Source organism: Numenius arquata, chromosome 3 (assembly GCF_964106895.1).
Source record: "Numenius arquata chromosome 3, bNumArq3.hap1.1, whole genome shotgun sequence".
Classification (NCBI taxonomy): domain Eukaryota; kingdom Metazoa; phylum Chordata; class Aves; order Charadriiformes; family Scolopacidae; genus Numenius; species Numenius arquata.
Window position 1 is genome coordinate 2,110,239 of NC_133578.1, and position 17,616 is coordinate 2,127,854.

Sequence of the window (17,616 nt, forward strand, 5' to 3'; positions counted from 1 at the left end):
GTAGGGGAGCCTTTCTGCTCCTTCCTCTGATTCCAGCAGGTCCAGGAGCTCCCCGAGCCAGAGGTGCGATCTGGACCACCATGTCTTATCGTCACCTCTAGACCCACCATCCATTAATTTCTCCCATTTCTTCTTAAAACTCATGTATACTTTTGGTCTCTACTGCATTTTCTGGCAATAAATTTATTTATGTGTTATGCAGAAAAATACTTGCACTTCTTTTTAACCCTCCATCTGGTAATTTCCCTTCGAGCTGCATGAATCGTTTGCTCTGTGGAATATGTGCTAGTCGTTTCCAGCTTGCTTTCTTTTCATTATTCATGACTCCTTGGCTCCTCACAGCCCTAAATGGATTTTCCGTGGAGGGATCGTGTGGTCTTTGGTGTATATCCTTTTGTCTCTTGTCAGCTCACTGACAGATCGAGTTAAAAAAACCTTCTTTAAGTTAAAGAGGAGGCTCCAGCAGCACAGAATCTGTGCTCAACTTGCTTTTCTCCTGTTCAACCACCAGCCACGTCATGTAGCCCATGGGCACAGCCCCGGGGCTGGCAAAGGAAAGTGCCTGTTGGAGGCCCAGTGTCCCAAAGCCAGCAGCTCCCTTCAGTGACACCGGGGCACTCGGATACCAGTGACACCGTCTGCTCGGTCCAACGTCCCCTTATCTCTCAGCAACGTCAGCTTTAATCCATGGTTTAATTATCTGGGAGGAGAAGTGCTCTCACTGTTATGACTCCGTTGTTCCGCGTGCCCTAAGACTCACATAACTCGGTAGTGTTTATGGTGCTGTGTAAACTTGGGGAGGAGATGAGTGAGTTGGGGAGGAGAAAAGTCAACTTCATTAAGTAGAACAGCAGAAAGGATAATCCGGAGTCTGCAGTACTGTAGGGAATAGAAAATGTTTTGCAATTATGCAGCGTTTCTCTTTAGTTGTTCTTTAACGATGACATGACTCGGCTATAAAACATGTCTGAGCGGTGATTTTATTGTGTTTGCACTTTGGAAGGGAGCGTGGCTGTAAATCACGCCCAGCGCGCTGGAAATCTGACTGCTGTGGTTTTGTTCTGTCCCGGGTTTTCTTACTCACAGGATATCAATAACGAGGGTGACAGCTGACATTTCTCTGGCCAAGAGGTCGGTTCTCAATAACCCAAGCAAGAGGGCGATAATTGAGCGGTCGAATACAAGATCCAGTTTAGGTAAGACGTCGGCACGTCCTGAACATATTTACATACTGGAGGGAAGTGACGGGATTCCAGCCTTGAAGACATCATCACTGCTGCAGTTTTAAATGTGTCTGCAGCATTTTCATGTATAATTCTGAGTTTCACAATGGGAGACAAGTGTTGCCTGACTGAGCAGCGGCAAGAGCGCACAATGTGCTGTGTTAGCCTCGCATTAAGCAATTGCTTCGTTAGAGCAAGCAGTATTTTAATTACTATTTGAAAATAAAATGAGTTGGGGGCCTGCAGGCAGAATATGGGTTCGGTGCTGGTTCCTCCCGAGGTGAGTTGGTCTCATAGCTCCCTCTTCTCGGCCCCACGCTTTGAATTCCACATCCCAAGGCACTGGAGAGGTTTCACCTTGTTCAGCCGAGAAGGAAACATGTTCTTATTCCTGATCCTGGGACCGGTTTATGTATTGTACGCTGAACAGCTACAGCTTAATTTTCCTGCCAAGCCCTGAGAGCAGAGGCTGGGGTCTGGATCTTCCCACTCTCTCCTCACAGTGACACGGCTCCTGGGTTACGCTGCCCTGGCAAATTTTCATTTCTTCCCCAAGAAATGTATGTGCAGTAGATATATGCTGGTAACCTGGTCTCTGGACACCATCCCAGGAGGTAGAAGGCCTTGGTTTTCAGTCTTCACAGGAAGAAAAGGCTCTTAAACCCAGTTCTCTGACATCCTGAGTGGCTGAACTAGAGGTAGAGGTCGCAGGAGGCTTCACTTCCAGTTGACGTTCTAGAACAGGAGTAGGAACCCTGAAATTCAGTGCTGCAGGGGCGAGTGCGAAATCTTTTGGTGCTTGTGCGTGTCCGTTGCTCTGTGGAGCAGCTCTTAGGCAAATGAAATGCGTGTGAGTTGCTGACATAGGGCTCTTTTGTACTTTGGTGTAACTTAGAGGCTTCAATTTGCACTGGGTTTATCTGTTTAAAATTCATCACGTGCCTGCACGTGATTAAGAAGGATCAGAACAATGAATATCAGGAATACAATTTACATGGAAATAGATTTCTCCTTTTTCTACAGACAAAAGTGCTTTGGTGTGAACGTTGCCATTAGTGTCGTCTTAAATAACACCCTGCCAATTATTTATCATAAACAAGTTTTTGTGGTTATAGAACTGGGAGGTCACAGTTCTGCTTTTCCTACAGACTCTTGTTTAGGTTAAATCAGAATTACAATCTGAGAACAAAAAAGTTCTAAGAAATATCACTACATCACTTGCTGGTTGAAATAAAAAATCTTACGACTCCTAAGTTATTTTGCAGATTTGGAAAATATGCTTAAGTCTATTTTATGTTAATAGAAACCTAAGTATAATTGTACCCAGTGTTTAAATATGCTGATATTATCAATTAACGTAGTACATATGTGTTTTCAGACAACAGAATTATCTCCCAAGGTGATACTTATGTTAAAAATTGCCTTGAATAATAGGTTATTTTATGGAAGTTAACTAATTCGCATACGGAGTTCATATACTGAATGCATACACTCCATGAAAATAAATGAGCGATGATATTTTTTGTCTAATTAATGCTGGGGTTGAGTGGCTTCACCTGTTTTATTTTCCTTTGCTAGCTGAAGTACAGAGTGAAATTGAAAGAATCTTTGAGCTGGCGAGGTCCTTACAGCTGGTTGTCCTGGACGCGGACACTATCAATCACCCTGCACAACTTATCAAGACATCTTTAGCTCCAATTATCGTCCATGTTAAAGTGTCTTCTCCAAAGGTGATGTATCTCACCCTTAAAACACGTGGATTTGAGAGGGACCTGGTGGGCAGGTGGGAGTGAGCAGTGCGGTATCTGCTCCTGGAGAGATTTAGAGTGAGGTAAAGAGGAAAAAAGTGAAATTTTTAGTGGAATTCCTGTTTTTCTGCCCTACACCTTACCCTGGCCTTCGGCTGAGCCTTAGACAAGGCACCCACCAGTTCAGGAGACAAAAAAATTCCTGAGGAACAAATTCTTTCTGTAGAAAAGAAGTAGCCGTAGTTGAGGGATGTCTCTCTGCGAGCCCTAACCTTGGGCTGACCTTCAGAGAAGACCCCCAGCCCTTTGCCCACGTCCTAGGCAGTCAGTGACGGTTGTCTGTCTGTGCCTTCCGCCTGGGCCATGCTGATACACCATCCACAGCTGGGTCTGGGCCAGTGTGGCCAGGCTGCTGGCCAGCTCTTGCCACAGAGCATGAGTGTGACTATTGCTCAGGAGCACAGCAAGGATGCCACTGCCACCATGGCTGGTGGACAAGAAGGGGGCCTGGAGTTGTGATGCAGACTCTGCATCTCGTGGACTCAGCACAGTGATGGTGGGATGGGGCCCAGCACCTGCTGGAGTGACCACCGTGGCACATCAGGGGTGTGTACAAAGAGCCATGCGCCAGTTCTTGACCAGCAAGCGATGGGGGAGGTTCTGCTGGACCTGCTACTGGGGGGTAAAAGGAAGAACTGGACAGAGTTGTGAAGGTGCAGGACAGCCTTGGCTGGAGCAACCACGAAATGGTGGAATTTAAGATCCTGAGAGAAGCGAGCAGAACAAATAACAGAATTGCAGACCTGGTCTCTAGAACTGGCTTGTTCAGGGACCTGTTCTGCTGGATCCCGCAAAAGACTGTCTTGGATAATGAAGAAGCTCAGGAGAGCTCTGTCATCTTCACGGACAGCTTCCTCCAAGCACAAGGAGGATCTGTTTCTACGTGGAATTGAGCAGGAGATCAGTGTGGATGAACAGGGAGCAGCCCGAGCTCAAATGCAAAAAGGAGACACGCAGAAGATGGATGGGCATCCCAGGAGGAGTACACCCTGGGGGCAAGTTAAGAAAGCCACAGTTGAGCTGGAGCTAGAACTAGCAAGAGGTCTTAAGGGTAGCAAAAAAGGCTTCCATAAGAACGTGGCAAGCAGAAGGAAAGCTAAGAAAAGTGTGGGCCCACTGGAGTGTGTGGCAGGGACCCACAGTAGCGGAAGGTTGATCTGGAGACCACCTGACAACCGGACATACACAAGACCAAGGGCCCAGGTGGGATTCCTCTGAAGGAGCAGTCTGATGCCACTGCAAAGGTGCTCTCCGTTAGCTTTTAAAGCTCACAGTGAGCTGGGAAGGTACCTGATAACTGGGAAAAGGCCAATGTCACATCCATTCTCAAGGAGGGTAAGAAGGAGGACCTGGGGAACTACGGACCAGTCGGTCTCACCTCAGTCCCTGGGAAGGTTTTGGAGCAAATCCTCTGAGAAGCTGTTCCCCAGCCACGTGTGGGACAACAAGGGGATTGGGAGCCACCAGAAGGGCTTTACCAGAAGGGATTTACCAAAGGCAAATCCCACCTGACCAACCTTTTGTCATGAGACTGTGACCCCAGTGGACGAAGGAGCAGCAGTGGCTGCTGTTAGCCTTTATTTTAACAAGGCTTTGATGTGGTCTTCTTGTGGTATCCTGATGGGCAAACTGGTGAGAGATGGTCTGGATATCTCCATGAGCGAGACGGAAGAGGTATAAAGTCCAGTTGGCAGCTGGTTACCAGTGGTGTCACTCAGGGCTCTATGATGGGGCCAGCATTTTAGTTAATGTACAGTTTAATTAATGTACAGAGGTGGTGGGATCTCCTTGGAAATGTTCAAAACTCAGCGGGATGAGGACCGGAGCGATCTGATCCAACTGGCCTTAACTGGGAGTGAGGGCCTGGCACAGAGACCTCTAGAGGTCCTTCCAGCCTCAAAAATGCTGTTGTTCTATCATCCTGTAATTTTCTTTGAAACTTTACAGCGGAATAATTTAGGATTCCTAACTTTTCCGCCCCTTAAATTCTAGTAATGAACACAGCGGAAAGGAAAAAAAAATTAAAAAGTGATCTTCTGTACCCAAAATGCACCTCAGAACAGCTGAAACGACAGCGTTATTGCTACACAACGTACCGTGCTGCTGCTGCTGTTGTGCCGCAGTCCATCCAGCAATCCACTAGAATTCGGCGTAGGCATGATTTTTATGGTCCTGTAGAAGATGACATTTGTCAAAAATAAGCTATTGCTTCAAGCAGAGTAAAGCAAAACCACCGTTCGCACTGCCTTTGAAATATTTGCGAGGGATCAAACGTGATGCAGAGGGAAAGGTGCCCAGCTTTCGGGGAGGTTATCGGAAAGGTCCGTGCTTTTATTCAAGGACAGCGTTTTATCCATTTTATTAAACATAACGGAGAGTTTCTGAACTTGGTAATCCTCCGAGGGGGTGTCAGGCTGAGCTTTACGGAGATGCGCCGTTCTTAAACTCACATTTTCCTCTTTTCCTCTGGCAGGTTTTGCAGCGACTGATCAAATCCAGAGGAAAGTCCCAGAGTAAACACTTGAACGTTCAGCTGGTGGCAGCTGATAAACTTGCACAATGCCCACCCGTAAGTACGGCAGAAAGGCGAAAGAGCTTGTGATACGTGGAGTTTGAAAGATTTCTGCTGCGTTGGTTGTAGCTGAGCTCGTGCGTTGCCACGTCACTTCATGGCCGTCGAGGCAGCCCCGCAGCTGCAACCCTCGACCAGCTTTTATTGCCGAGAAACAAGTTGTTTGATACTTTCATCCTGATTATCTCGTGAGCCGGGTTTAGGATGGTCTTTGCCAAGGTGACAGGTCACAAGTGACGCGTGCGGTAAAACCGATGGACTAGCACCTGAGCGAATGACATCATTAGTGACGCGGCGCTGTCTTAAGGACCCCAAAGGGCCAAAGTCTGGGGCTCCTGGCACAGCAGCAAGTCATCCCCGGGGAGCACAGTCACTGCTCACCGACCATTTTATCACAAAAACTAATTACTCGCCTTGAATCACCTGCTGCTCAAGGAGCAGAGGTCCGGGAGAGCTGACGAGGCAGGCAGTGCTGTGCGGAAAAGCTCTACGGGTGTTTGCAGAGCAAACTTGCTTTTAGTTTTGAAAACCACACCTGATTTCCGCGAAAGAGAAAGCCGCTCAGTAAAAACAAACTCGGATGAGGACTTCGGTCCTCACTGGTCTGGTAACATCGTTCTGGAAGCGCGGGGACTGCTGCTCCTACCGGGGCAGTGATCAGACAGTCCAGCTACAGCTTGCCCTATCGCCCATCTTTCTCATGCCAAAGAACTGCCAGGAGAAATCAGATTAATTCAGAGAAATGGTCCGGTGGGAGGTGTCCCTGCCCAGGGCAGGGAGTTAGAACAAGATGGTCTTTAAGGTCCCTTCCAACCCAAACCATTCCATGATTCTATGGAATTCAGAATAGACACCGGGAAGGTTTCCACGGTCCATACTCTCTAACTTAAAATAGGCCAAGTGCCGACTAAAGAAGTGTCTTGGAACAATCCAGGAACAAATCCGGGAGTTGAGATCAGCAGAACGAATGCCTGGCCCCCGTGGTGAGGTAACGCTGCTAGGAGACTTTGCCTTCTGTTATATAGACTTACAAGAGATTGCCTTCATTTCACATGGCTTTTATTCCCGATTCAAATGAAAGTAACAAAGTTTGAGCAGCTTTTGTTCTGGAGTAATGATCTACAAGGATTTATTTCTATAAAACTTGGTTTTGTTTGCTTCTTAAGATACCAAACTTCACAGCCTCCTCCTCTCTTGTCCCCATTGGCATTAAAAAAAAAGATAATTCAGGTATTTCTGGGCACTCCACCTAAATTCCAGTGGTAGATGTTGCTTTCTAGCTCTTCCTGTTGGTAGGACCTGAGGCTGAGCCACATCTCCTTTAGGGCAGTGCTCTCACACCCCTCAGATGTCCCAGAGCTGCCGTTGGTGGGAATGGTGGTGCTCCATCTGGGAAATACCACTCCAAGCTGCTGACGCTGCCAGCGAGTTCAGGTTGTGTTTACCCAGTAGTTGCAGCCAAATACTGAGTGAGGAGTAATCAATGCGGGTCTGTCAAACTTTGAATTTTGGCAGGTTTTGCAGTGTTTTGGTGTATGTTCAGGCCAGATTCACGCTGGAATGTTAGAAAATCTGAGCAATCTGATCAGATGTCGTGGAATGTTAGAAACTGAGCAATCTGATCTAGTTAAAGATGTCCCCGCTTACTGCAGGGGCGTTGGACTGGGTGACCTTTAAAGGTCCCTTCCAACCCAACACGTTCTGTGATTCTAAAGCAGAGAAAACAGGTAATAGATTTGACTGAAATTTCTGTCCTCCTGATCTAAAAGTGGAAGGGTTCAAGAATGTGTCCAGAACGGGAGAGATCTGATTCAAATTCCACCTTTGCCTGATACAGAGGAAGAATTTCAATAATCCAGGAGAGTGCTGGTGGTATGTGGGAGGTATATCTTGATTTTGCCGGTTAAATACACTTTTTTCCATGCCCACCGTGCCCCCGAGAGCTCGCTGTTTCCCTGGTGGGTGTGGATTTCCTGGCCACACTCCTGCTGTCCCTCCTGCTGTCCCTCCTGTCGCCCCAGCCCCACGTGCAGATGTCCAAAGTGGGTGGATCGTGATGGCACCTCCCTCGGGCTGGTTGTGTCGCTGCAGAGACCTGTGAGGTTCTGGTTACAGTAACTGTAGATGGCTTTCTCTCATCCGTGTTTTCCACCTGGAGCAGCACTGAAAGATGTTGAAGCCATCTCGAGTTCTTCTGGAGAGCTCAGCTGTATATTTCTCACATGTCATTCTCTACGGAATTGTCACCTCTTAAAATGCTGACGGAGGATTCCCGTGAGCCGCTCAGGTCCCGTTAACTACAACAAAATTGGGCACTTTTCTGTAGTGCAAAATAATTTCTATAAAAGCATATACCTTCCCAGCTCTTAATGGGTGTGAGCCAAGTTAAATGCAGCACCTGCACCCGCTTGAATACGGCTTATATTTACACCGAGCTTACACACAGAACAATGTTTGAAAGGTGTATTTATTTTTCCACCTGCACAGAGAAGGCTCCGCGTGTTTCACAGCCTTGTTTGCTCTTCATATAGCGATTTCCTCTTATCCCACTTGGGTTTGCTCACACCAGTTGAACCCAGACGTGGATGGAAATAAAGAGGGTGCAGGATGCAGGTTGTCGCTTGTTCCTCGCGTCGTGGCACTTAGACCTTCTGTCCCCAGGTTGCTCTAAACTCTGCCTTAACACCCAATCCTGTAGTTGTATTTTGTTGCCTGAGATCCCCCCCCGGATAAGAAAAATACTTCCATATTTCAGAGTGTCCGGATTTCAAACATGTACCTGCTTGGAGGCTGCCTTCCTCTCTGACCTTCTGCAGGAACCACAAATCGGGTTTGCAGCATTTGGTTTCGAGAAAGTTCTTGCCGACTCGGGGCACTCGAGGGGAGAGGACGCTCTGGGTGAAGTTTAAATTAAAGGACCGAGCTGATCCGTGATTTAACGAAGTCTCAGCGTACTGCTAGGAGGCTGCTGGCTGGCTTGGGCACTGCGACCTCCTTCATCCGTTGTGCAGCTCCGATTCCTACAACAGGAGTGTTTGTTTAAAGTGAAGATACTCGGAAACCATAAAAACCTTGATTTTTTTTCTTTTTTTTTCATTTGCTGAGAGCAGCCTTAAGTAATCTGATGGTGCTGGATGTCTAGACATGCTAAAAATAACTGTCTTTTTTGGCACGTTGAAGTTCAGGAACCGCTTTCATTATTAATTCCTTGTTAATCTTTCACTGATGCTGCTCAAGCCGGTGCTTCCGCTCCCTCTCCCGAGCGCTCCTCTGGGCCGGGGGGATGCCTCTGGAGTCAGGAATGTTTGGTTTTGTGTTGCTGACGAGGGGTAATGCACCTGGAATATTTCACAGCGATTATACAGGAAACTAAATGAAAGAGCAGAGGAGAGTGGCAACTCATTTTATCTTCTCTTCAGGAAAGAACATGGCTTTAATCCATATCACTTAAGAAATATTAGTGTATGGAAGTGCTGATATTATAACTATTTTATACATGTTGAAAGAAAATATTGTGGTGGATAAAGCGCGTTGTAAGGAGAATTGGGAAGAAATTGCTTTGCTCCGTGATCCTTACCCACAGGATGTCCTTTAAAGAATCTTTCCCCCCAAATACATAGGAATAGAACGCAGAGTTTAGCTCTGAGCTGAACTGTTAAATTCAAGGAATAAACCTGAGTGCTTTCCCTGTAATTTATTTTCCCTGTGAAACACTGGAATCGGGATCCTGCCAGTTTTGCAGCCTTGCCCCGTGACCTTGCCCCGCGAGGCTCACCCCCACCGGCCCTGCTGGTGTTTTACAGGCGGCTGTTAGAGAGGCGACAGTTCCACGGCAACTGTTAAAAGTTCTTCTTCCCTAAATTCTATTTAATTGAGATCACTGTCAGAACCCCGCGGGGAGCTACACGCCGTCACAGGACGGGGTGGTTTAGGTACGTTAGCTGGAGTACTGGCTGTGTGGCTTTGGAGGCGCAGGAAGGTGTTACCCCGAGAAGACGGGGAGCCGGAGGCAGCAGGACCGGCATTCCCATCTCCGGTCCCTTTGTCTCACCTCCCCTTTGCTGCACGTTTCGTTATGCTGACGCAGCATTTTATCAAGTGGTCCAGGTTCAAAAGCAGCTGGAGGAACAGTTCCCCGGTTCAGCAGGAGGCGGTTGGAGGGCGCTGGAAGAGCGTTCATTGACCCACCGGCTGGTAACCCCCCGCGCAGCCGGGAGCGTGCCTTGAGACAGGCAACCTGCAAAGCAGAATTTTGTAGACACAGATCAGAGGTGCCCTCAAATCAGCGGCTGGCTACGCATTTTCATGCAAAAATGCATTCTTTATGCAAAAATTCATTCTTTATTTAAGAGAACACATATTATAGTCCAAACGTAATACCTCAATTTCAGTATTTTCCAAAGCAAAGTATATGTAACCAAACCACACTCTTTTATTTCCTACCTTAACTGTGTTTGGATTCCTGATGTCTTACACAAAGGATGATGTGAGTGATGGAATGGAATATGTAGTGTATCAACATGTCTTTAAATAGCAAAGGAGGGTCTAAAGGGTATAGATAAATAGAGGAGCAACACAGGCAGCAATAAATACTGAATTCTACCAAGGGATGTAGTGTTAGGAGTATTCTTAGTAGAGTAAAATACTCCATACTTGCTGTCAGAGGAGGATAAGAGAGGCTGCTGGCAAGAGAGAATAAATTAAAAAATAAAAAAGCTTTAGTATTAAATTAAGTTCTGGACCAGACTTTGGGATGGAAAGTAGATGCATGATCAAGATTTATAATAAATACATCATGCGGTTTTATTCTAGAGCTGTCAGCTCTGTGTATATTGGATAGATCTATAAATATGCGTGGGGGAAAAAGCAGCCTGTGGTTCGTATCGCTTACTCCTCACACCTGCAACACCTGCGCTTATTTTTCATTTCCTCTGCTATTTTCACAATAGCTTTTTTCCACTAAGGCGTGAGTTAAGCTTAAAGATGAGGTACAAAGTTTCGCTGCTGAAAATATGTTTATATTTCTCTTGAGGGACTCAGTTTATGGTTTATTATCAGCAATTTATTATCAATAGCCTTGCAGAAGGAGAAACGCTGCTGCTGACAGAACCACACGCTGCGTTCACTCAAGTGGAAACAGTTTTAGGGACATCATGGCTCTGGAAATGTGCTCACAATTCGGGTGAGAGAAGTGTGCGAGAGTCCTTGGGCCCAAAACCAACGGGAAGCGCCTCTGTGTTACTCTGACATGGACCTTCCGTTCCTGTCCTGAGTTCCTGTTGAGAGCGGCCCTGAGGAGAAAACACTTTGTGGGTGTTGGTGGACGAGAAGCTCAACAGGAGCTGGCAACGTGCGCTGGCAGCCCAGAAACCCCCCGCACCCTGGGCTGCATCCCCAGCAGCGTGGCCACCAGGGCGAGGGGGGGGATTCTGCCCCTCTGCTCCGCTCTGGGGAGACCCCCCCAGTGCTGCCTCCAGCTCTGGGGCCACCAACAGCAGAAGGACACGGACCTGTTGGAGCGGGGCCAGAGGAGGCCACGGAGATGCTGGGAGGGCTGGAGCCCCTCTGCTGGGAGGACAGGCTGAGAGAGTTGGGGGGGTTCAGCCTGGAGAAGAGAAGGCTCCGGGGAGACCTTAGAGCCCCTTCCAGTCCCTCAAGGGGCTCCAGGAAAGCTGGGGAGGGACTCTTGATGAGGGAGGGGAGCCCTAGGAGGAGGGGGAAGGATTTGACCCTGAAAGAGGGGAGATTGAGCTGAGATGTGGGGAAGAACTTCTTTGCTGTGAGGGTGGTGAGAGCCTGGCCCAGGTTGCCCAGAGAAGCTGTGGCTGCCCCATCCCTGGAGGGGTTCAAGGCCAGGTTGGAGGGGGCTTGGAGGTACCTGGTGTGGTGGGAGGTGTCCCTGCCCAGGGCAGGGGGTTTGGAAGTAGATGGTCTTTAAGGTCCCTTCACAACCCAAACCATTCTGTGATTCTATGATCTTAGAGCAAAATAAATTCATTAAAGGAGTCTTGTGCCTTTGAGCGTGGCAAGTGAACTTCGCTGAATACAGGGACTTCTGAGAGTGTCAGCTTTTGATCACCTTCTAAACCCACTTGTATAATTTTCTTTTGCAATTCCATGCTCTGCCTCTTACTGAATTTTAAAGGAATTAGCGTGATGAGAATTGTTTAACGTTTCTCCTTGTCATCTGCAACCTTGTAACCAACCCAACTTTTGTCGTTGCGACCAGGAAATGTTTGATGTCATTTTGGACGAAAATCAGCTGGAAGATGCTTGCGAGCACTTGGCGGAGTACCTGGAGGCGTACTGGCGTGCCACCCACACCACCAGTACCACCCCCATGACCCCTCTCCTCGGGCGGAACTTGGGATCCACCGCGCTTTCACCGTACCCGGCTGCCATCTCTGGATTACAGGTAGGAAAAGCCATTTCAGCCCCAAAACCCAGGGCAGATCAGGTGGGGTTTGTTTTTTTTTTTTTTTAAATCTCTGGGGAAATAGCGTGATAGGTTTTATATAGCGTGACTTACATTTGCTTCGTTAGTGATAATTCGCTGATTGGCCACTGCCAGCAGCCCCGTAGTCGGTGAAGAAGCCGTTAATCACGGAGCGCTGAAGCACCGTCACCGCGCTTGGTTTCATGGGGAATAACACGTCCATGAGTTCTCTGGCAAGAAGCAAATTCTTGAGGAAGAGTTAAATGACGCTCTGCCAAGAAAACGGCCTTTTTTTTATAAAAAAGTGCCTTTGCAAACGAGCCCCCGTCAGATTGCGAGTCGGCCTGTACAGCCTGTCACAGCAGTCGCGCTAAACGTATTTTAAGAATGCGGAACAGTCTCTACCATGATCCCTTTTATTTCTACCCTCATAACTTCACGAAGCATTCGCTTTTGGGTGAAAAACTTCCATGCTTGTCTCTCGTATCAGCAAAATGCCTTCACCATTTTTGAGTTTTTTTGAGTGTGAATAAAATACATATTATTTTTTTTTTTTTACCCGTTGAAAAAAAATTCTGACCATTTTTTTCCACAGGGATAGCTCAAAAACGGCTGAACTTTGAAACTTCAAACCTGGCATGTAAATAGTCCTTAATGAGAAGTACGTGCTTTACTAAAGTTTGAAACCAGAAAATGTTGTTGATTAATAGTTACGAATGCGTGAGAAGATCAGGATGGCAGCGAACTTTTAAGTGTGTGGGGGGTGTGTGTGTGGGTGTGTGGGTGTGTGTGACTTCCCAGGAGCGTGCGCTTTCTCATGTACGTCAAAAGTAGAGTTGAGCAAATGACTTTTAATGAATAATTCACCTGACAAATTTAACCTCTGTTCTGCTTGTAGAGTATCTGGAAGCAGGTAACAGTTTTGAAGGCAACGATGCGTTGTTCAGTGTTTTCGATTAACCTAGAGCTGTTTTTTCTGTGAGTGGACTGCACTTCACTGAAGGTGCATGGTACTTGGTGCTCACGTTTCTGACGCTGTGCTTGATTTGCTGAGGCCCAGTAAGTCACCGTCTCCCGACTGGCTGAGCGCACAAGCACTGGTCTCTTACTAATGACGTGCACTTGTAAACTGTTCTTTCCATTTCCACTTGCCTTAAAGTTTCAGTTTTCCATCCCTTCATGACAATAAAAATGCCATCTGCAGAACTTTCACCTCTTCGGTTTCATTTTGAGAACTGGGTGTATCCACAGGATTTTTTTCAGGCATTTATTTCTCTCTGATCAATGGACACCAGCAGTAACTGTGACATGTTGCTCCATTTGCTTAGGGAAAACTCACACTGAAGATGAAAATCACCCCTGTGCAGTGGGCTGGCTGAAGGTACGCATCACGTAATCCCCACTTCACCCTGATCGTGAAGCCTTAGGTGGGACTTGAATGGTGCTAGTTCTCTGCAGAGGGGTCACTTTCTCCCTGAGCCCACCATGCCCAGCCGGAGCCCGCAGGATTTGGCCACTGCAGTGTGCGGGCCCGTGTGAAGAGTTGCCATGTTTTACATGGTTATCTCCCAGTAAAGACTTCCATCATCTCAAGTGTTAATCCACCTAGAGGTTTTCTACTTAATTCAAGCCTTCAGAAGGATTTGCATCCATTTTAACTGTAACGATGTGATATGATAATTAAAGCACTCGTGCAAATCCTAGGAATTAAACTAGCTTAGGTGCTTATGATCTATTGAATTTATACTTCTCGTGACTCTCTTCTCACCTGATACTTTGGGGAACTGAGTATCAGAAGCCCAGAGTCTGGTGTAAGGGTCACGCCTAAGAGCGGTACAGATCTGCTGGGACGATCTGTACATCCTTCCCCTAATCAGGACTTGGGAGTATCCCTTTAACTGTGGCTTGGGCTTTACCTTACTGAGAACTGAAACTTCCGATTGAACTTAAGTCTTTGGGCTTCCTGAAGGTCATCAGGGTGAAGTTAACCGGCATAGAATCAGAAGAATTAGAGAAAAAGAGAGGGTGCTCCCGCTGTGTCCCATCACACTGTGTGTGTACTCCTGCCAAAGCCGGTGGTCACCGTGGCCTTGGTCCGTGGCCTTGCCCACAAGGGGAAGATGCCGATCTTGAGCTGTGTGTGTTTCAATAGGAAGAGTAAATCTTGTCATTGTTAACTCCTAAGGGCCAGATCGCCCTTGTCCCTAATCCCTGGTTAGCTCTAAACCTACACGGTCTACTCTAATTCCAGCAAATGGCCTTAAATCCTGTGATTCAACTTTTGGGGATGTGTGTTTCTTAGGCTCCAGGGCATTTTAAGTCCATTACGGCCCAAAACATAATGCAGTTTATCATTCCGACTGCGCTGCAGGATCAGAAGTTATTTTGGGGTGTAAGACCAGCGTGCAGCCACAGCGGTTCTGTGCCACACTTACACCTCTCGGGAGGTAAATAGCGGGATGACACTCGAGGCAGGGGGACAGGAGGGTGTCCAGAAGGCAGCAGGTTGCAGCCAGAGCGGTGAATTCCTACAAGGAAGGTAGAGGCTGCGAGCACAGAAAGTTAAAGTTACAATTGATTAGGTGATTATAGATCAAAATTGTACGCCCAGGTCAAATAAATAGGAGAAGTGTAATTTGTGAAGAAAATATGTGGACTTTGACATATAATCGCTACTAAAACATGATGGAATAAGGAAAACTTGGGGATAATGCGGTAGAAGTTGCTCCCCAGTAGCTGAGCGTGTGAATTTGCCAAAGGGCACCTTTTCCGTGCCAGCTCGTTGTGTGGCATCTCTCCACGAGTAACCTTGGTGGCATCGATCCCCCGCAGGAGATGCGACACCGAACCTGCTGCGCTGTAAGTGTACACCCGGCGGCACGGTTCCTGCCCCGCGCAGACGAGCCTTCTCTTATAAATTATGCAGCTAAACCCTGGGCGTGCAGAGAGCGGCGGGAGGAAGGTTTTAGAGCACGGAGAGCATCGGTGGGAATTTCCCAACCGAGAGGAGCAGACGATGCCGTCTGTGCGTGGCAACCTGAGGCCGCAGGAGAGCAGCCGCGGCGGCAGCCGTCTCTTGGCGGCGGCAGGACCAGAAAAAATGATATTGGGGGTGTCATCTGGAGAAAGAAGAGGATTGCCCGGGTTCTCCTGAGAGTACAGATGACTATCCACTGGAGAGGTGTAATGTGGGATGATGGCAAACAGTATGTTTTCAGGCCATTTCTTCATTGTGCCAGTTTTCGGGCAAAATATATGAACTAATTTGGTTCACGTGATAAATGTAGCACGTGAGGATACGTGAGAATAGCCAAGGCTAAACCTTTTTAATTAATAAACTACCTTAAAAAAGGATTTTCTGTCAACATATTTAAAATATTTATTAAGTTTTAGTTGAAAGAATTTAATACCTAATCATTTTAGCCAACCCTTAGCTGCCTGGTTAGCAGTCCCTCGTTTCTTTGGTCATATGCAGGTTTTTAAACAGGGCTCAGAACCGCACCTTTTTAATAAATAAATAAATAAATAAATAAATAAAACCAAAAAAAAAAAAACCCCAAACCAACAACAAACATCTTCAGATGTTTTCTAAAACCACATAAATGGATGCTCAAAATTTTCCAAGCGGAATAGAAGCATGAATGTTATGTTCATGATCAGAGAAAAGTGATAAATGCTGAATACATCAGCTCACTTTTCATACCAAGCGGCCTGTAATATTTAAGGCGGCGAATACCGCAGGGTGCTCACTGTGACACTGCCTTTGGTCTGCTTTCAGCTCTAGGAACCAGACTGTTCCTGTAACCCATTCCTGTAGCCTACAGCCTTTAATATAAAATGACTAACACAAAAGTGGATGGATTCTGAAAGACCTCAGAATTAAGTCTCAGAACAAGCTAAAAACTGTCAACTACTCTTTGTCTGTATTAACGCTTGGATTCTTTGGCCCTCGTAGAGCCAGCGTATGAGGCACAGCAGCCATTCTACAGAGAACTCTCCAATTGAGCGACGAAGTCTAATGACCTCAGATGAAAATTATCACAATGAAAGGGCTCGGAAGAGCAGGAACCGCTTGTCTTCCAGTTCCCAACACAGCCGAGACCACTATCCTCTAGTGGAAGAAGAATACTCTGACTCCTACCAGGACACGTACAAACCCCATAGGAACCGAGGATCCCCTGGAGGATACAGCCATGATTCACGACACAGGCTTTGAGTTCGAGAACCTGGGGAAAAAAAATAGTATTCATCAGTTGATAACTTGCCATAACGTAGCTAGGAAAAAAAATAATAATAAGTATATCATCTTAATTTGGCAGATGTAACGCGGTTATACTGAGGTTGCACTCTGCTGTCATTTGACGTTAAGTAGGGGGCAAAAAATAAGTTACCACGCCCTTACGTTTCTGCCCGATCATATAGGTTGGTTTTGGGATTTATTTTACTTTATTTTTTTTAGTACAGCATTTGCATTTATAGCCATACTTTTTCTTGTCGTTAGATATTAGACACATCCGTTTGTAATTTAGGGTACTTATCAAGGCACTTATAAAATAATTTCCTGTGCTGGAAATTCCAAATGACCAGTTCCAGTTGGAACCAATTTATAAACCAATTCCTGTTGGAATTTGGGTGAATTGACTGGAAAGTCGACTTGAGCATGTTGCAATCAATTGAAAAAAAAAAAAAATACAAATGAAAAATCTGAAAATTACAAACCACTAGAAGCCAGAAAGTCAGCTACAGTATTTGTTTGCTGGAAGCTCAATTTACATTGAAGGTTAGAATAAAAGGATTTATTCTAACTACTCATTTCCAGAATGGCTTTTTCAGACAAACCAAATGTAAACTATTGAGAGTGCCAAATAACTCAAATTATTGCAGCAGTTACAAAATACTTTCCAGTTTGAAGTTATTTTTAGACCTGGCATGAATGTTGCAGCAAAATGATTTCTTTAGTTTAGCCGGGACTGACATTTTTGTTGCGGTCAGCAATGATGAACTGTGACAGGATAAGGGGAAACAGAACCAGGAAAATGAACAAACTCCAGAACGGTTTGTGTGGTTAGAGGTTGAGAATAGTCTTTTTTGTTTGTTTTTTTTTTCCCTCTCGTTTACCTGAATACAGCTAGTAGTCCCAAAATGGAACATTAGTGTAGAGTTACATAATATTTTTTTTCTCCCATTTTCAGTATTCTGCCCTTTTAAATGGAAAACAATACACTCTTCTTACCCAGTCCGTAGAGTACCTACATTCCAGTACATCTGAGTACCTACCTGTATGTTACATCTTTCAAAAGCCACCTCTGAATGTCTGAAAATTCCAACGTCGCACAAGAACTGTCCAGAAGAACGTCAGGTTAAATCCCAGTGAGGAAATCTGCGGGAAAGGGGCAGGGTTCAATATTCCTCAGTGATGAATATTTAGAATACCATATTGGTCAGAATTAGCTTGCAATAAAAATGGAGTATCAGAAAAAAAAATCTGCTCACAGTAAAGTCGTAGAGCATTTTGAAAAAAATCTGCTCACAGTAAAGTGGTAGAGCAGACATTTTTGATTCCGATCTATGATAAAT

At 46.2% G+C, this 17,616-nt stretch overlaps 1 protein-coding gene across 1 annotated transcript in view; it reads left to right on the plus strand.

Moving 5' to 3' along the window:
- The window catches only part of CACNB4 (calcium voltage-gated channel auxiliary subunit beta 4), a 101,575-nt gene extending 85,320 nt beyond the window's left edge, over positions 1–16,255 (plus strand). The window contains exons 10-14 of the mRNA XM_074145975.1: positions 1,087–1,196; positions 2,802–2,953; positions 5,505–5,600; positions 11,833–12,018; positions 15,995–16,255. Coding sequence (XP_074002076.1) covers positions 1,087–1,196; positions 2,802–2,953; positions 5,505–5,600; positions 11,833–12,018; positions 15,995–16,255 — 805 coding nt within the window. The remainder of the gene's footprint in view (positions 1–1,086; positions 1,197–2,801; positions 2,954–5,504; positions 5,601–11,832; positions 12,019–15,994) is intronic.
- Positions 16,256–17,616: the final 1,361 nt, after the last annotated feature.